Source organism: Corythoichthys intestinalis, chromosome 10 (assembly GCF_030265065.1).
Source record: "Corythoichthys intestinalis isolate RoL2023-P3 chromosome 10, ASM3026506v1, whole genome shotgun sequence".
NCBI classification, from domain to species: domain Eukaryota; kingdom Metazoa; phylum Chordata; class Actinopteri; order Syngnathiformes; family Syngnathidae; genus Corythoichthys; species Corythoichthys intestinalis.
Window position 1 is genome coordinate 33,793,801 of NC_080404.1, and position 20,190 is coordinate 33,813,990.

Here is a 20,190-nt window from a genome sequence, read left to right on the forward strand (position 1 = left end):
GATTGCTTTTCTCTTTAGCACAGGACTTCTTTTTTCTTCTTTCTTTCAGAAAGAAAGCTGACCAATACGCGGGGTCTGAAAGGCAAATTTTTGTTGGATTATCTTTAAATATACGCTACTTTTTGAGCAGAATTCTAGCTTTGTATAGGCTAATGTTCCTACTGTTGAAAGCACAAAGGTGTGTAATAAACAACTAGCACATTTATATTTTGCATTTTGTTTTCTTACTGTACCGAAAATGAACCGAACCGTGACCTCAAAACCGAGGTACGTACCGAACCGAGAATTTTGTGTACCTTTACACCCCTAATTATAATGCATAGACTTCACCATCAGTCGAGGAGGGCAGGAAGGAACCGGCGAGGGACAGGGACAAGTCCAGGAAGCTGACCGGGGCCCACAAGTCATAGGCCAAGAGGCTATGTGATTGTTGAAAGACGAGAGCCAGATAGCTGACAAAACGTGCTGAGCCAATTGTGAATTCAGTAAGTTCAATAAGTTGTCATTGATAGAAAAATGCAAATTTTGCTTTTGTTGAATAAAATTAAGATGATTCTGCATGCTTTCCTCAAGTATTAAGTTTCTGTTGTGAAAATTGAGCGATTTATTAGCTGTTGAAAACTTACGTCAAAATTGCACTTAAATTAAAAAAAAAAATTAAGATGCTATTTTGGGGGGAAAAAATTGGATATGTTAAATATTGCTATCGATTCTAACATATAGGTGATTATGTCTGCATTTGGTAATTTTTGTGCATCTAGCGTAAAATCTGGGAATTTTATAGCTATTTTAAGTTTTGTTATACTTGTATAAAAAATAATCAGGATTTTATTAGGGAACAATTTTTTTTATGCCGCTGCTCATGAAGACTCATGTTTGCCTAAAGGAGGTGCCTGTTTTGGTTTTAGGTCGCTAGCGGCTTTGGTTTTGAAAATATTTGATTTGTAAGTTGTTTAAAATAGGCCCCCTACGGATCGGCCCCGAGCCCCGTGTTCCGTCAACTGCTAGTGAAGTCTATGTATTATGAGTCCAAAATTTTACTCTCCAACTTTTACCTTTAAGTCCAGGTGACCCTGCTTCTCCACGGAAACCTTGAGGACCTGGTTGAACAAATAGATCATTATTAAAATAAAGAAGCTATCCAAATTGACATCCAAAAAGGTTGCTAACTGTCTATAGATAGCACCAAGGCAATAACTTCTCAATAGAAGTGGAAGGAAAAGACCGCAGAAAGGTGGAGGTAAAACTGGAGAGTGAGGGTGGTGTAGCTCAGGAGGTTAAGTTAGGAGACTGCTTTGGAAGGTGGTGCAGTAGAAATGCTAGCTTGATATTTATAAAAGGTGTGCCGAGAAGGGTGAATGGATTTCATGGTTGAAAGTTTCTGAAATTGTTGCCAGCAAGAAGGAGGCAAAGATGAAGACCAAACATGAGAGTCATGAATGTGGTCTGTCAAGACTTGGAGATACGTGAAGTTAAAGCAGAAGATGCAGGCAAAGGCAGAATAAGAAGAATCTTGCTGAAGAGCATGAAGAAGCTCACCTGGTGCTCCAAGGAGCCCAGAAGCACCTGGAATCAGTGTAGGGTTAGACTAGATTCTAAAGATGAGGAATTTAATGCAAATGAACAACTTGTGGGGGTGGTCTCACCTTTTTGACCAGGGGCTCCAGATTCCCCTGAATTACCTTCCAGAACAAAAATAAAGAAATACTAAAGATTGACTTCCTGGTGATGTTTCGTATTGCATTTACAAATGGGTAGCACTGCTTGCCTCACTACTGCAGTCCAATTTACAGTATATCCAACCCAATACAAACGGCAACCAAAGTACTCAAAGACATACAGTCAGAGGTGGGTAGTAATGCCTTACATGTACTCTGTTACATTTAGCTGAGTAACTTTCTGAGAAAAATGTACTTCTGAAAGTAGTTTTACTAAGCCTTACTTTTACTTGAGTAGATTTGTGGGGAAAAACACTATTCTTAATCCCCTACTTTGGGCTACACAAGAGTCGTTACATTTTTCCTCTTTATTCCACATTTTAGATTTTTTTTTTTTTTTGCCAGCGATACCAAGACTAGCGCTACTAATTTCACCAATGAGACGTCGCAACAATAATCACATGTCCCCATTACACCAATTAGACGCAGGCTTGCCGTTCTGTGATCACGCCAGCGTGTTCAATAACGTGGCGTCTTTAAATCACCGTAAAAAATGAAGTATTTGACAGAGCGCTGCTGTCAACATGACTCGAAAGCGCGGATTTAAACCTCTCTCCCAGTTTTTATTTGGCACCGTTTGACCGCGGAAAACCTGATATATGATCCTTTTAATTTCATTATAGTAACTTTGAAGGGTTTACTAGTCTAATCACTTTTCAAACTATGAACTATTTTCTCCACTAGAGGGCACTAATGCTCTTTGGGCAAATAATGCTTCATTTCTGTCTTTTCTTTTTCTTGCCGGAATTTTTTTTTTTTTTTTCTTTGGCTTAACGTGGTTATATAGCAGTGACGTGCAGTCAGGGGAGGCAGGTGAGGCAGAGCCTCACCTGTCATCATGACAAAAAAATAATTATAGCATCAAATTTATATTAATATTTGTCCATTGCTCTTTATGTATGACTCATTTCAAACATTTTCTATAGTCAAAATCGCTGAATTTGCCCATTTCCTGTTCAAATAAAGAGGTGCGGCAGCAACGAGTAAAGCCTCACCTCTGATTGCGCAATCCTTAACAAACTGGGTTGATACATGGAATTGGAGCGTGCTGGTTGCCGTACATCTGCATGTTGCCATTATAATGTTTCCAGATACGTTTATTTGACCTGATTTTCCTCAGTCTGGCTAATGTCTTTAACCCTTAAAGTTTAATGTTTGTTAGCGACATATTTAGTTTTGCTGATGGGAAATAAAACCGCAGTGAAAAGGCGCAGGTTGCGGCAGATAGTACTCTGCCGCACTGCAAAGGGGCGTACGTGAAACTGGACTTTCCGTTAAAAGTGGACGCGGTTAACACAACGCCGGAGCTAAAAGGTTTGCTTCAAACTACGGGACAGAGGATAACTCGTGCTTTTCAAACGGACTGGTACACCCGAAAAGAATGGCTATGTGGCTGTCCTTCGAAAAATCGCCTTTGCTGCTTTCCCTGCCTTTTCTTCTCAACTTGTGCCAATGTCTGGACTAACACGAGATATTGTGACATTAAAAAACTACCACGAAGCCTCAGCAAACATGAGAGCTCGACCACTCACATTCAAAGCCTGTTTGCTTTAAAAACTTTTGAAAGCTCAAGGATCGATTTGGCTTTGACGAACAGCGGAAGTTCAACGGTAGCATCCAGAACGCAAAGGTAAAGAGTTTGAAATACCTCATTAATGCAACCTGCATCCTAGCTAAACAGGAGTTAACATTTCGTGGTAACGATGAGCGTGTAGCTCTTCTAAACGTGGCATATATGTAGAACGATTACATGGTTTTGCTGAGAAAGATGAAAGGTTAGCTAGACATTTGGACACATCCACTGTGTTTTCTGGCTTGTCAAATAGAACACAGAACGATCTAATTGAAGCAATCCTCTCCATTGAGGCGGAGAGATTTTTTTTAAAGTAAAGGAAAATAAGGAGGACTTTTACTAAAAGGGCGTAGGTTTGCATAGGGACGGTAGGGACATAACACTACCAACTTTTCAGCATGCTAAAATTGTCCCTACCAACTTTTAAGCAACCTTAACTTTTTTGCATGATACAATGTTCAGTTATAAAGAGAATTTAGATCTTTCAATAGTTCCATATGTTGTAAGGATAGAATTGACCCTACCATTATTAAGTGAATTATTTTCACTATGTTTATGTTTGCTAATAAAAACCAGACATTTATTCAGGAAGTTTTCAAAATGTTTTAGTATTTTTTGAAAACAAAGGTTTGAATCGAACAGTGTATCATCTGAACCAATGCACGTAAAAGTTATTATCAGTAGATAAGGATTTATTTTGCATTGATCATTTTGCCTATTAATTAATTAGGTTCATATACTTGAGAAATGTGGCCATTTGCCCCCTTCATCCAATCTGTTTGGTCTAATCAATGTCCCGTCCCCAGCAAAAAGTGTACCTACATGCAGGTTATGCTGTTATATCGTCCCTACGAATGTTGAGACCAAACCTATGCCCTTCCAAAGTAACGCCGGTTTTTGTGGTGAAGGACAGGCGCAAGACCACAAACAGTTTTCATTTCAATCTTATTTAAAAAAAAAAAAAAAAAAAAAGAGCTTAGACCAAGAAAAATACAATAGAATATTTAAAAACTAATTCTAATTCTTTGTTTTTCTTTTCACACTTTTTGTTTAGCAATATGAAATAAATTGATTAAAGTTTCAGAATTAAAAGTTTTAAAAACAACTGAATATTTCACTAAAGGTCAGAATTGAATTCTGTGGTTTTGTACACCAGGATGTAGAGCAAATGCATGTTATTTTCTTACTTTTACGTATCGATAATATGTACCGTGTGTGCGTGTTTTGTGAAGAATGCTGATGAGATATGAAATAACCAGTAGCCAATTGAATAAGCTACCCTTTTTGGTTTATATATTTGGAAATCTGACACTAAAGGAGTCAGTGCCTCACCAACCATGAACCTCACCGCACGTCACTGTTATATAGTGGGTTATTGTACAGTATCATTATAACAACAGTTGATATAGATTAGATTGTGCTGAGAGAAAAAAAATAAATCAAACAAAAATAAGTAGTTACTCATTACTGGAGTGTTCTTTTCACCAGATACTTTTTACTTTGACTACTTTTACTTGAGTAATGTTACTTTGAAGTAACACAACTCTTACTTGAGTAAAATTTTTGGTTACTCTACCCACCTCTGCATACATCACATATCCACCACAATGCATGACTGATCAGCCCATGAGGACACAAATACTTCATTTTACGTACCTTTTTCACCTTTGGAGCCAAATCCTGGTTCTCCCCTGGGTCCAGGAGGCCCTTCTCGCCCTCTCAAACCAGGAGGACCCTCCAGTCCATGTTCACCTGAACAGACATGTGTTGACAAAACCCACTCACCGAAAAACAGTTCAGCTAGTGTACTTGTGTTGTGCCACTATACAAACCATGGCTTCCTTTCTGGCCCTTTGGACCCTGAGGACCCTCGTGGCCAATGGGACCGGGAGCACCTGAGGTCAGAACCTTTTCTATTAATCTTATAACCCTGCGATAATATTCAAGTCAAGTCTTTGCTGTACTACCTTACCTGGAAATCCGGGATGACCAGTGTCACCTGTGATTAAAGAAAAGACACAGAATTGGTTTGTTTTTATGCTTTTACACTTGAATATGTGTTTGACTATCATGAACATTCCTAAGGTTTGTACTGGCAATGACTGTTGTTTGTGCATTTATACATTTTTTATCTAATCTAATTAACAAATTGCTTTTTCACCAATTCTTAATTTTCCATTTTGGTTTCACGTCTAACTAATTACGTGTATAGGGGAATAAAACCACATCAAAAACCGATTGTAGAAATGTCATGTATTGCCACAAGATGACGCTAAAATTCTGTCTAATAATAATGCAATGTAATACAGTGATCCCTCGTTTTTCGCGGTTAATTGGGACCCGAACCCGCCGTGATAAGTGAAAAACCGCAAAGTATCAACCCCCCAATTTTTTTTTTTTAATGTTGAATGTATTTATTCAGATCTAGCATTGGAAAGAGATACATATTAGACGTTTTTTCACTTTTTCCCAAAGTATAATTTATAAAAAAAATTTGGGGGGGAAATATATATTTTAATCAATGGCTTTTAAGCACTTCAAATGTAATAATTATGATAACTTTTAAACATGTTACTGTCCCACTGAATGATTTATTTATGTATAATAAGAATAAAGTAGAAAAATGCTTGTCTTTATTAAATGCTTCATTGAGTGAGTCCACTTAAATCCAGTGAAGCTGCTCACTTACACACAATGAGTTGCCACAGCAACGGTTTATCAAGTTAAACGATGATTGACATATGCAACGCTTTGAAGTTTCGGCTTCCATGCGTCTATGGCAAGATCAAACCTTAACGTCTGTCAATCAACGTTAACTTTAATATAACTTTAATAAGCAACTCCAGTGCACTGCCTGACCAAGAAAAGCAGCAGGAGCAAAAGTAAGAGACTACATGATCGGATCGGGACAGCTCTAAAAATATTGCATTTATTTATTTATTTTTTGATTGGAGAAAAAAAAAATCTGCGATGGACTGAGGCACGACATTTGAAATGCGAAGTAGCGAGGGATCACTGTATCCAGTTTCATCTGCGGGGTAGGCTAGGAATTAAGTGGTACCTCTACTTACGAAATTAATTGGTTCTGGAAGTAGTTTCTTAACTTGAAAATTCTGTAAATCGAGAGGCGTTTTCCATATAAATGCCCTAATCCGTTCCAAGACCACCAAAATTCTGACATAAATCTTTTACAAGGCATAAAAATGTATCATAAAATGTAACAAATACATGTTACAATTTGATTATTGGATAATAAAAAATCTAAGTTGTGCACAATATAAAAAACCAAGACTAGAGTAAAGAATAAAAGGTAATATACTTATGTAAAGCTGTCGGAACACAAGGGGCGAATGAAGAGGACTCTGCGATACACATATACACGTACAGTAGAGGTCCCTCTTAGCCAATTGGATGCCTAGCATGCTAGGCAATAGCCAATGGCAGAGCAGCTATTAGTATGTTACGTTCACTAAACTCTGGGAGCTGCGAGTACCAGCCATACTGTATTTTTGACTTTCTTATCTTAAAATTTCTTTCTTAACAATAGACAATATTTTCCCATTGAGCCGTGTCTTAACCTGAAAATTCTGTTTGTAGAGACATTCTTAAGTAGAGGTACCACTGTACTCGTGGATTGTTGATTTATGAGTTAAATTTGTTTTGTAACCTTGATCATAACTCAGTTGGCTAGTGCTTCTTGTGAGTATTTTATTCTGTGTGTGTCATATTCTATAAATGGCCGAGTTGTTATCTTTTTTTACTTCATTAAAGTGGATAGGCACCTAAAGCACACTTTTAACTCAAATTTCAGTGACTGACGCACCGCAACAAACACTCAATTGTTGCTGTTAACTGTGATAGATGTCCAATTTATTTGAACAGTTGAAATGGATTGGATGTTTAGTCTACAATGACTGCGAATTAATTAATTCAAAATAGTCCTGACAATGTCAGGGCAGCCACCACTATATTACTGTAGTGGCCAAGATAGGTAAGAAGAAAGTCACCTTTAGGTCCAGGCAGTCCTCTTTCTCCTTGCATTGTCGCTGTTATAAAAGCTGCAAAATGAAGTTGAGAAAATTTTATACAAGCTCTATGTCCCTGTAAGCGTCCATATTCATTTCATTTGTCACCTTGGAATGCCTGTGACTGCATTTCCCCTCTCACCATCCTCTGGATGGCCATGTGAAGGGCAGCAGCATCCACATAACCGCCAGTCCCGCTGGTCCAAAAGCCCTGGCCGCCACTGTGACTCACGCTGGAGGTGTGGCTGGTAGTGTGGCTTGAGGAGGAGTGGCTGCCACTGGTACCGGCGCCACCAAAGGCGCCACCACTGGTGCCCGCGCCGCCACTGGAGCCCGCGCCGCCACTGGAGCCCGTTCCACTAGTACCAGTGCCAGCACCAGCGCCGCCGGCGATAATGATGGTAGTACGCTCGGAACTGGAGCCGCCACCTAAGCTGGTGCCTGCGCTACCACTCGCACCGGTTCCAGTGACTCCACCAGCACCTATAACAGTACCGCTAGCTCCAGCGCCACCTACACTGGTATCACTGGCTCCAGCGCCACCCACACTGGTACCACCGGCTCCAGCGGCACCACTGGCTCCAGCAGCACCACCGGCTCCAGCAGCACCACCCACGGTAGTACCACTGGCGTCACCAGCGCCCCCAGCTCCTGCACTGGCACCCGCACTCCCAGCTGAGCCACCTCCGGCACCGACAGCAACGTCAATTTGCGTTCCAGAACTAGAGTCCGAGCCTCCTCCGCCGAACACAAATATGCCCGGGCCGGATTGGCCCCCGCCGCCCACGAAGGTGTTGTCGCCGAGACCCACCAGACGACTGGTGCGAGCAGAGATGATGGCCGACTCGCTCTCCAATGTGGCTACACGATTCTTCAGCTTTCTCACGTCTTCAGCTGAAAAGCATGATGTTTGTTGTTTTGATTAATTTGTTATACAATTTTTTTTGTTCCATTGAAAGTGTTTCAGTATACCTCATCTGACAATGTCATGACACCAAAGCCATTTCAAATCAACCTGCATTCCGCTTTTTAGATATCTAGATCATAATAATGTTCCAGTTTAAGTAATTTTATTCCAAGTGTCTAATTTACAGTATACATTTCTGAAAGATCAGGTGTGAAGTGTTTCGATAACTATGTTAACAAAATCAACATATGAACTGATGTTTCTAATTTTTGCATTGCTATTATTAGTTTATTAATTTGTTATTAGCCAATAATGACAACATTCTGGTACTTAGCAAAACAACAATTGACCTTTCGCAAACTCCGCCTCCTAAACGGCTAAATCGACCAATCATATGTCCTAGAGACCGCTGTTAAGGGGGCAAGCGCCGTCAAGCTTTTGGATGCCATTTTGCCTAATTGATTGATTTGCTGGTTTTGAGCGCCAACTGCCATAAAACTTTACGGAAGATGACGAAAAGGCTCGACAAGCTGCGGATGTCCAAAATGGTGATGCAATGCACCTATTGAATATCTAAATCGGACACGAGGTACCCCACGAGGTACACTCCTAGCTAAATATCTCCAAAAGAAACAAGCATACAAACGTGTTCTCACAAGCTAAAATCAAGCTAACGCCAGAAGCTAACTAGCGAGCTGTCTTGACTAAAATGCTTTAGTAGAGGCAAAAACATTCATGAAACTGGATATCAAAGTTAGAGTAACTTATCGAATGTCAAATCTTACTATGATGTCATCACTTTAATGTCTACAATGCTATAAGTGTGGCTGTTTCATTAGCCAAAGTTAGATAACTTGATGCCGGATTAGCAACTGTAACTACTGTATGTGGGGCGGAGCTTTTGCGAAAGTTGCAATGAACATAACTTACATTCTAGTATTGGATGAAAATACTTTCTGACCCTTCAAATGAAATTCACGCAATAGGTCTTCATAAAATTGTATACTGTAATTTTCGGATTATAACCCGCTAATTTTTTCCCTCATTTTGAGGCCTGCGGTTTACAGTCCAGTGTGGCTTATTTGTTGATTTATTTGGGATAATAGGTAACACTTTATTTGACAGCGGCTACATAAGACTACTATAAGACCGTCATAATTATGACATGACACTATCATGGGCATTAATAAAAGCACGATGGTTGTCAGTTAGTGTTATCCAGCAAAGTATGTCATTAACTCCCTTCATGTCCAGCTGGGATCTTTTACATCCATTCAAAAGTGAGATACTGTAAAATAAAGTGTTACCAAATACCATAACTAGCAATTAATGAAACAACTTGAAGAATAACTGAAAAAATAATTTGCACAGAACACGAATTTTGATTGTAATTTACATCCATAGCGCCGACATCCTTTCAAAAGTGAGATACTGTCAAATAAAGTGTTACCCAATACCATAACTAGCATTTAATGAAACAACTTGAAGAGTAACTGAACAAATAATTTGCACAGAATATGAATTTTGATTGTAATTTACATCTGTAGCACTGCAATGCATGCTTGGAGGCATGTTGGACGACAACAGTGTTAAGAGCAGATGGCAGCCGCGGTTGACTGTCTCCCCCAAGGGAGCAGAAATGGCCAAATGAAGCTTCTTGAAGCAATTGAGCTTTGCAGCCAATTGTTTCAAAGCTTCTTGGGGTTCATTTGGTTTTATGACAGTCTTATGATACCGCTGTCAAATAGTGACAAAAGTGTTACTGGTTAGTATCTGTGGTTTAAATATCCCATGATATAGTGAGGACAGCTGTGGCTTATAGTCCAGTGTGGCTTATCTATGGATAAATGCCGTTTTCGTGTGAAATTTGGCGGATGGCGCCTTATAGTCCGCAAATGACGGTAAATAGATTCCACTAAATTACAAGCATCACCAATGTATTACAATGTAACAACACAATAACAGTTGCTTTTCATCAAGAATTTAGCTGCAATTTTTCATGCTGGAATAACTAGTTTACTACAATGTTATGTAACAGAAATTAGGTAATTCTGCCGTTTAACATGACAATATTTGGTGATAGCTCACCAAAGACAGTTTGTGCAAGACGAATACACTAAAATTAGATCTGAGTTATGTGCATGGCAATAGTTCAGTTATTACACATTATTTGTGATGTTTAATCAACGCTCCTTACCCAGCGCAATGAGGCCGAAGAGGAGTCCGAGCAGGAGCAGGAAGAGGAGCAGGAACGCCAGCAACCACTTCCACCACGAGCAACAGGCGTCAAAGCAGCAGCACCAGCCGCCACCACAAGCGCCGCCCTTCTTACGGAGCTCTGCAGACAGAAAGAAAAAACTTTTAACTCTAAGGTACAGCATTAAGTCAAGGTATCCAATACAGAAAACAGTCCAAAGATACATACGTGCATGTGTGCCTTTGTCTTTCATTAAAACCCCCGATGAGCCATCTGTTGAGTGCACACATCATTAGTTTCAGGAATGACCACCTAATAACGTAATTTTCCACTCACAGTAAGCGTTTCCCGTTCCTGCTTTGAGCTGAGCTCCGTCGACGTAGCCCGTGACGAGCTTCTCCTTCTGGATGGAATCGCCCGAGAGCGAACCTGGAACATAAACATCGATGCTTTCCACTGTGTGATCAAAGAGCGCGAGAAGGTGTGCCTTACCTCCTCCAACAGTCCTGCTGAACTGCTTGCCGCTGTCTTTGGCCAAAATGAGCGTCTCTGTGTCCCTGGCATTGTCTTTGTCAGAATTCACGAACATGTAGTCCTTGTACGCGTCCTCGTTTTGAGATCGATTAGCTGGAGATCACGCAGATTAGAAGATCAAGCAGTGCAGCAGCGTGTAGTAACAAACCGATTCCCAAACTAAATTAATGGACTGCTGTAATAACTAGTGTATTACAATGCTATTGGCCAATGATAGAATATAAACATGAACTCATTGACTGCAAATTCATTTGGACAAATTCAAATGGATTGAACGTCTATCTAGTGAAAAACTAACTGAAATTCACGGCAGAGAGATAGAAAGAGCTACATGCGGCTTTATCATCGTCAATGGCATTAAAAGAGTTATCGGCTTTACAGTAAAAAGAATGTGTTTTGACAGTATAAATATTTCACTCCTCTAGAGGGAGCTAAAGCATCTTACTTGCAGAGACTCCTGTGCCGACGACACCTCCGCCAATGCCAGAAGCGTTTTTATGAGCTCCATAAGCTGCTAAAAAAAAAACAGACAGGCCTCACTTACATATGCCATCATTTTTTAAAATTATGACTTTTTCGAAATGCGTACATGTCATGTTGGCATTAGCTCCGCTTGTAGTGATTGCAGCGCCAGTAGAGGGTGCTAAATTATTCTGAAAGCCATAAACTGGGAACAACAAAAACACAATGTTTTTAGAAAGGTGAAAAATATTCATACAATAAGGAAAATTAAGTTCAGTGTTTTTAATACAAAATTTCGAACATTAATTAATTTAACATTTGTATGCATATTTATTGTGTTATTTATATGTATATATTATTTTACCGTTATTTGTATTATCATCATTCAGGATTACTATTTATTTGTACAACTATCACCATAAATAATTCATTGAAATCAAGAATAGAATAGAAAAATATACACACACTTAATTATATATTCATTGAATAATAACAATTACATTAAAAAAAATCAAGAAATGAAAATTGTATGTATGAAAATATTATTGTTAATATTTCTGTGATTAATTTTGTCGATATAGTAAATGATTAAAAAATCAAATGAAATATAATATAATTTTTAATAGTTTGCTGGTTCATTTGTATGTGTATTTTAAATTGGAAAATATTAATTTATAAATATGAATTAAAAAAAAAACATTTGAACCACAGCAACATTTAAAGAGACGGTATCATGTTTTTACTATATTATTAATAATATTCCGAAATTCTGTAATTGTTTAATTAAGTATAAAGGAATTTCAATTTAAAAACATTTTATTTTTGAGAAACAATCATTGTTCAAACTTCCTTGTTCAATATGTAAAATAACAAAATTGACATTGTTTGAAAAAATATTATGAGGAAAATATTATTGATAGAGATGAATAATTTTCTAATTTTATATAATTTTAATTTTTTGAAAGGGTTTGTACAAAAATACTCATGGAAAATTATATAATTCCCATAAAAGTGAAATGTTTAGTCTCCAATCATTATTTATATTGCCTAATTTCTGCATTTGTTTCATTAATTATAAATGCACATAATTTTAATTCCTCATTTAAAAATATTTTATATCTGCAAAATAAGGTAATTATTAAAGATCTATATTTCTTCCAACTTGCTTTTTAAATTTACTAACGTGACTAGGGTTCTATGAATACCGTATGACCGCCCTCTGGCGGTCAGAAGGGATGAACGAGAATTCTTGTGTCACTATCTTTTTATTGTTTTCCTATTAAAAAAATAAACATTCTTGTTAAATCAAAGATAATTTGCTAGATGATTTGAGATTGAGTTGATGTAAGTGAATCCATTCAAATAAAGGTCCACGAACATTATGTTTACATGTAAATATTTACACAATACACAAACAAATCCACTATAAACAATATGAGCATATAATCGTGAGCTGACCTGACAAGGAAGTTGCAGCCAGACCGACTGGTGTAGCTCCCCCTGACATGTTGTTCGCGCCAGCCTGGTAGGCGTAACTACTAGCTGTGCCAGCAGTCGCCGCGGAGGTGCCTGCGGCGGACGGCAAGGTGGCGGTGGACCACGGGAAACCCGGAAGCGGGGCGTCCGAGTCATACTCGGTGGATCTGACGGCAGAGTCGTGGATGCCTGATTTTTGACTGATGCTGTACTGAGACGACTGAACGCCGGTGTCATAATGACCCGACCTCAAACTGCCGCCATACTGAGACGATATGACACCGGTATCGTACTGCCCAGACCTCAAACTACCATTATACTGGGTGGCAACGGCACCGTTCTGCGTCAAGGACCTGACTCCTGTATCGTACTGTCCTACTTTAGCACCGCCGTTGTACTGTCCGGTCCACACGCCAGTATCGTAGGACACCGATCTCATGCCAGCGCCATACTGGCCCGATCGCACGCCTGTTTCATACGTGACTGATCTGGTGCCAATGTCTGACCTCCCTGCGTCACTATAGTGACCTGATTTGAGACTGCCTTCATAATGGCTGGTTTTTCCACCAGTATCAAAATGGCCCGCTGTAAGCAAGCCGGAAGAGTCCACAGGGTGGAAGCCGTCCGATCTGACACCGGAACCAAATGTTATCACTGTAGAACAGAGAGACACACACAAAATGTCAGTCTTCACTTTCTCAGGAAACAGATGTTGTGTGTAAGTAATGTTGTAAAGGTAAACCCAGAGTGGGAGAGAGATAAAGCGTAGGAGAGGATCAAATACCTGACTGTGAGGCCCGAGAGGTCACTGAGATGGTCTGGGTTTCCACACTGGCCTTCTTAGGGCCACTCGTGATGGCAGACGTGCTGGAGGCGCGGACGGGGCTGGAGCTGCTTGAACGAACCTTCAGCAGTTTCTTTACGTCATCCAGCTCTGCCCCTAAGCATGATAAAATTAGTTATCATGTTTCAGCGCCATTGATGGCAATAGACGTCCAACAAATTTGAAGTGGGAGCGCGGGAAACGATTATTTGTTTATTATCAGTCTACTATCGCTAGTAGACGTTCAATCCATTTGGAGCCAGATGGTGGCAGCCCTCCCTCTCATCTGACCAAAGCACACGGTCCCAGTTGAAGCCTGGGACCGTGTGTATTTTTGTGTGGGACCAAGATTGAGCTTTTTGGCAACAAACAGTCTAAGTGGGTCTGGCGTGCCACGAAAGATGCGCATGCTTAAAAGCACCTCATACCCACTGTGAAGTATGGGGGTGGGTCAGTGATGCTGTGGGGCTGCTTCGCTTCCTAAGGCCCTGGGAACCTTGTTCGGGTGCATGGCATCATGAATGCTTTGAAATACCAGGACATTTTAAATCAAAATCGTTTGCCCTCTGCCCGAAAGCTGAAGATGGGTCGTCATTGGGTCTTTCAGCAAGACAATGACCCTAAACATATGGCCAAATCTACACAGAAATGGTTCACCAGACACAAAATCAAGCTCCTCCCATGGCCATCTCAGTCCCCAGACCTTGTTTTGTTGGCAAAAGGGGGTTGTACAAAGTATTAACACCAGGGGTGCTAATAATTGTGACACACATTATTTGATGTCAAATATTTTTTTCTTTATGTGGGATTTTTTTCCCCACTGAATGAATGCACTTGTATTGAAGGTTGGATTTTTCTCTTTTTTTCCATTGAGGTCCCATATTATTTGAATAAAATATATATATATTAGAAGCTAAAAAAACACATCTTTTTCAGGGGTGCCAATAATTATGGAAGGCACTGTACATAGCCAAAGTCCGCTAGTTTAAATGCTATAAATTGCAAATGTTTTTTTTTTTTCCCTTTCTTTTTTTTTTTTTTTTTTTTTTTTTTAATTTTGCAATGCTCTTAACAAACAGTTAACAAATAGTTCAATCGCATATTCCCACAAAAAAACTGCTATAACCTTTCAATTAAATTACAAATGCATTAAAAAAAACATTCGCTCAAACAAAAACTTAGCTTATGTTGGTCTTAACAAGGAGCAGCTGGATTCAGCCATGTGAAATGAGGCAGACTAGAGGGCAGTGTATCCACCCAAATCAATAAAACTAAATGCAAACACTTTCAAAACAAACCATTACAACGCCACTTTAATTAGAATACTCGAAGCAGCAAGATTTAATTCGGATATTTTTTTTCTAATCGAATACTCGAGTTAATCGAATAATCGTTTCAGCAATAATCAGATTACAGTAACGCATTACTGACAACACTGACAAAGTGATAAATATATAAGACGATTAAGGCACTAGTAGTAAGAATAATCATTCAGTGATTAATTGACAATCAAGTGATCATTTGTGTCAGCCCTACTGTAGTGTTAAACCTTTCGATCCGCAACTTCTTTTGTTGTCTTGGTCAGTTCAGTAAATTTTGAGTGTGAAGAAGTATAAAAAACAAATATAATGATAAAACAAATGCAAATATTTGTTTGTATTATTATGCCCTTTCAATGGATCTTCCAATGTAAACACTAAAACAAACGCAGGACTGACGCTTCTATTTTAGAATGGAGTAAAAGTGACGTGTAAATATAAAGCATCCCTTTGCAGTGTTATCATCTTAACTGTAAATGTCTACAATTACTGTCCAACCCCCTTTGGAAGCATGTGAAGCGTAATCCCCTCAAGATAAAAAACCGAACACTCCTCCCGAACAAATAAGAAGCAGCTGGGTAATTGGACACCGGGCCCATGTGGGGTTATGTCTGCTAAAACCATCTTGACTGCCTCCCGCATGTCTTCCTAGGCTGAGAATGAGCAGCGTTTTTAGTGTTACGGTGAATTTTAGTCACCCTGGTACATGTTTCTGTTGAATGAAAATAACTCCTTGATATTGTGACTTTAATGTCATGTAGTGGGGCAGAGCTTCCACCTGATATAATGCAAATATTATGAATCACAAATGTGCCTATGTACAAAAAAGCCTATTTTCCTTGATTATTTTTCACATAACTTTGCATTTTTCTCTCAAATGAGCAGTTTTACTCGGTTGGTAGTGCATGAAACGACTGCATTTGTAGGAAAATACAGCAGAGGGCGTTATAAGTAAGAAGGAGCATGTGGTAAACAGTGACTCATTTGTACCTCGACTGCTGCCAAATCTGCACCAAAAACAGCACAGTGCAAAAAAATAAAACCGCCAATCAAGCCCAACTGAATACCAGATTTCCGCTGAAGGATGCGACCACGTGTTTGTAATTTTTGACATAAACACACACATTATGAATGTCCCACGTAGGAAGATAGTGAGTCCTGATAGAACCACAATTCAAAAAACGTGATGCCAAAGTAGCCTGTCAACTATTCACGAGGTCCCTTCAGCCAAATAAAGATGCTTTGTTGCTTTATGACGTGTTACGTAAGAAAGAAAAGTGAAGCTGACTTACATCTGCCGGCCGTGGGCGAGGCGCTCTGCAGCCGAGCCCGGATCTCGCTCTCTGTGCGCCCATGACAGAACAAAGAAATTCCACATTAAAATCAAACCGCAACATTTGAAATTTCAGGTGTTGTGGAAAGCGAAGGCTTACCTCTGCTCTCGCTTCTCCCTCTGCTGTTGCCGGAGCCTGAGAAGTCCAAACACAAAATACAGTTGATGATTTTGCTGTGAATACATGTTCTGACACTTAACAAGTACATTGTTTCAATCTGGATTTTAAAGTAAAAACACCACAATGACCGCAAAATGATTCAAAATACAGTGGTACAAATGATCAAATACAACAATGAACAGTTTTTTCCATCTTAATCCTCAAGGCAGCTAATGCCTCCAATGGTATTTTTGCATTATGAGCATAATTCGAAATTTAAATGAATTGTGTGTCAAATGTTGTCAATGGTAGGCAATGAAATACCGTAAATACTATGAAAAAAATCTATTTTAGAGTGTTATTGCGGCCATAACCAGAGAGTATTTCTCTTTTTAAATAATTGTTTTTTTAATTTATTTTTGTTTTAATAACTTAATAAATCAATCTCTCTCCAGGCACCACACCACAAAAAACATGGAAGGTAGGCTGATTGAACACACTAATTGTCTGTAGTTCTGAGTGTGTGCATGAATTGTTGTTCGTCTCATTGTGACCTGCAATTGGCTGGCAACTGTACCCCGCCTACTGCTTATAGTTAGCAGGCGCCAGCACCCCCGTGACCCAATGAACGGCTCGGGAAATTAATGAATGAATAATTCATGATGATGCTATTCATTCATTAAAAAATATAAACATAATTATAGAATAATAATAAAAAAATATATGGAAAAAAACACAGACAAGGCTGAAAAAGCACTTTCTGCTTTTGCACCCCTCTTTCTAAATATACTGCTGTATTTTAAGCCAAAACAACTGTTGTATTTGATAGAAAAATATGTCTATATGGTGCCATTGCAGTTTCATGGCGCATTAAGCCACCAAACTATTTTTAATTGGTCCGTTTTACCCTGGAGACTCCCGTTTACAGACACCGCGCAACCCCTTTTGTTTCAACCCAGCCATAAAAGGAAGGTAAGTAATTATATTTATTATTCATTTTTAGCTTAGAATCATTAATTGATGTCTAATATTTAGTAAAAAAAAAAAAAAAAAAAAAAAAAAAAAAACGACTTTAAAAAATTATTCACTCGCATATTTTAAACTTTTAAACAAATTATGCCACATTGAAAAAAATTGTGTCTGTTTATAAGTGACGGATGTGCACCTCATAACTATCGCTTAATTGTTTTGTTTTTTTTGTTAGTGTCGCATTTTCCCTAATATTTTAGATGATAAATAATCGATCCAAAAAAAGAAAAATTGAAAAAAATATTTTAAAGGGTAAATAAAGAAAATCTCGACCACTCCTAGATGTCTGTGATTTCTGCATCGCGACCCTTGTTATATTACCATGTTTCACCCAAAAAATCCCCCCAAAATACAGCTCTGGCCATTCACAGCTATGTCCAGACACTCAATGATACATGCTACACTGAGTTTTTGGATTGAAAAGAGGTAAGTACGCGATAATATCTCGTTAAAATTATGGCGTCTATAAATATTCTCTCATGCTCTCACCTCCAGTTAGGGTTTCGCTGTTTGAATTTTTTTTTTGTTTGTTTGTTTGTTTAAATGCCCTCCTGTTCAAAATTTTTCTTCCCCCAGAAAATTGGGATTTTAATCTTTCCAATGATGTATCACACATGCATATAGAAACATTTTGAAATTTGGCCAAATTGGGGGTCTCAGACCTGAACTTCAAGTCACCTGAGTGTTTTCCGCCAACTTGTATACCAAATACAGTTAGTCCCCAGGTTACGAATGAGTTCCGTTCCTACGCTGGCGACATAACCCGAATTTCCACATACGTCGGAACTAACCCTTTAAAGCAACACTTGGTAACTTTTCAGTTTTGGTCGATTTTGGCTACGCCGGTGGACAAAAGTGGAGTGTTTTGCCTTAAGGAAGACTGCGTTTCCCATGAGGACCGGCACTCTGTTTCCCATGAGGACCAGCTCACACTCGTACAGTGTCGTAAAATCATCTATCAATCAAAAATCAATCTTCCGGTCGCCTGCAGATGGATTAAACAGCATTTCTGTATCCAGTGGGTGTTTGAAGGATGGATAGTAATAAGGTAATAATTCCAGTTGTGGCTAAACAATAGCATATGACGGTTAGCAACCGAGTGGCTTTAATGTGGCTAATCCCCCCACCCCACCCAAACTCGTCATCGCTGACAAGTTCAGTTGGGGGGGGGGGGGGGGGGTCATGCCAGCGAGTCAAAGCCAGGCCAATGTTCATTCTGTATATCCTGGTAGCCTGCCTTTTCCCCTCCTCATACAAAACTTTTTGTTTCTTTGGTTGCTCTGCCATCTTTGTAGTATTCGCGCAAAAGCGTTCGCATCGACTTTATAATGTACCATATTTTACCGTCTTTATAATGATTGGGGAGAAAAGGGGAGGTGGCATATGCTGTAAAGCTTTCAGCAGATTTGTATTTTTTTGTGTGTGTGGCAGGGTTCCTGCCACCCTCCTCAAAGTGTTAATTAGTGCTGCTGAAAGTGGCACAGGTCTCCTCAAGATATAAAAGAGGTGTAATTCAATTCAAGATGGCTCTGCCATCTTTGCAGAATTTGCGTGAAAGTGTTCACATCGACTTCTGTCTTTATAATGAATTGGGAAAGGGGGAAGTGGCAGATGCCGTAAAGGAGTCAGCACATTTGTAGTTTTTTTGTGTGTGTGTGGCAGGCTTCCTGCCATCCTCCTCAAAGTTAATTAGTGCAGGTGAAAGCGATACAGACCCATTCAACAAGTTGTCTGTTGAAATATTATCACAAATGTTATGCAAATATTTTATAAAGGTTGAAAAAGTTACCTAATATTGCTTTGAGCACCCCTAAATATCTAAATAACTATCCAAAAACTCCAAAATATATTGTATTTTGTTTAATGATGGATGATACACTGCCCTCTGGTGGCAGCGTTGGGTCTAGCTGGACTGTCACCTTGTATGACTGAGAAGCAAACTCAGACGTCTGACATGGATAAAGTATAGATGCGCTCTGGTTTGGCCCAAAAACAGCTGTAAATTGTTTCAGCTAATATATGTTTGTGTATGCATTTGTAATCAAGTTGACAGCTGCAGTTTGTGGAGTTACGTGTGAGCAATTTGCTGGGAGAATTGTAAATACGTTAGCTTTCGTAGCATTTAAGATAGAGGACTTTTGTTAGGCAAATTAATCTTATTTAATCTACTAAATTTACATACTGATCAGAATAGAGGGACGTTTGGAAAATTAATGGTTTTGTGTTAAGTGTTTAATTGTTAAAATGCGTGTCGTTTTGAACATTAGTGTACATATGTGTGTTACAGCTTTACAAATTGTCAAAAGCTTCAAAAAGCACAAATGCCTTGTTTGCGGTCTGTAAAGCTGAACAACTTCACGTTTAGTGAGGACAGAACACATCATATTTATAAGTAGAAAATAAGATATTGTGAGGTACAATAAGGTGCTGTTTATGTGACAAAAAAAAAAACTACTGAAGAAAAAATGGCGGCCGAGACTCCGGCGTGGTAAAGTCGAGATCGTGTAAATCGAGTACGTCTTAACCCGGGGACTACCTGTAATTATATTATGACATAAATGACCCAAAATTTGATGTGGACATCAGGTCCCAATGTGGTCAAATGAAGTTTTTTTTTCCCCCCAAATAACCAAAAATAGTCACTTGCCCTATAAAGGTTGAAAGAAATGTATTGCTTTAGTGCCACTTTGTTCC

At 39.0% G+C, this 20,190-nt stretch overlaps 1 protein-coding gene across 4 annotated transcripts in view; it reads right to left on the minus strand.

Annotated features, from left to right (window-relative positions):
- Positions 1-20,190, minus strand: part of LOC130922761 (collagen alpha-1(XVII) chain-like) — a 52,754-nt gene that overhangs the window by 18,534 nt on the left and 14,030 nt on the right. The window contains exons 6-23 of one of the 4 annotated variants that reach the window (XM_057847753.1): positions 16,468-16,503; positions 16,327-16,377; positions 13,677-13,832; positions 12,875-13,546; positions 11,544-11,621; positions 11,400-11,465; positions 10,913-11,047; positions 10,757-10,849; positions 10,649-10,693; positions 10,421-10,561; positions 7,425-8,210; positions 7,299-7,349; positions 5,264-5,290; positions 5,124-5,186; positions 4,948-5,043; positions 1,647-1,682; positions 1,540-1,566; positions 1,056-1,100 (exon numbers count right to left, since the gene is read on the minus strand). In XM_057847753.1, coding sequence (XP_057703736.1) covers positions 1,056-1,100; positions 1,540-1,566; positions 1,647-1,682; positions 4,948-5,043; positions 5,124-5,186; positions 5,264-5,290; positions 7,299-7,349; positions 7,425-8,210; positions 10,421-10,561; positions 10,649-10,693; positions 10,757-10,849; positions 10,913-11,047; positions 11,400-11,465; positions 11,544-11,621; positions 12,875-13,546; positions 13,677-13,832; positions 16,327-16,377; positions 16,468-16,503 — 2,604 coding nt within the window. Of the gene's footprint in view, positions 1-1,055; positions 1,101-1,539; positions 1,567-1,646; positions 1,683-4,947; positions 5,044-5,123; positions 5,187-5,263; positions 5,291-7,298; positions 7,350-7,424; positions 8,211-10,420; positions 10,562-10,648; positions 10,694-10,756; positions 10,850-10,912; positions 11,048-11,399; positions 11,469-11,543; positions 11,622-12,874; positions 13,547-13,676; positions 13,833-16,326; positions 16,378-16,467; positions 16,504-20,190 lie in introns of all 4 variants that reach the window. The other 3 variants (XM_057847752.1, XM_057847754.1, XM_057847755.1) reach the window with 3 other exon arrangements.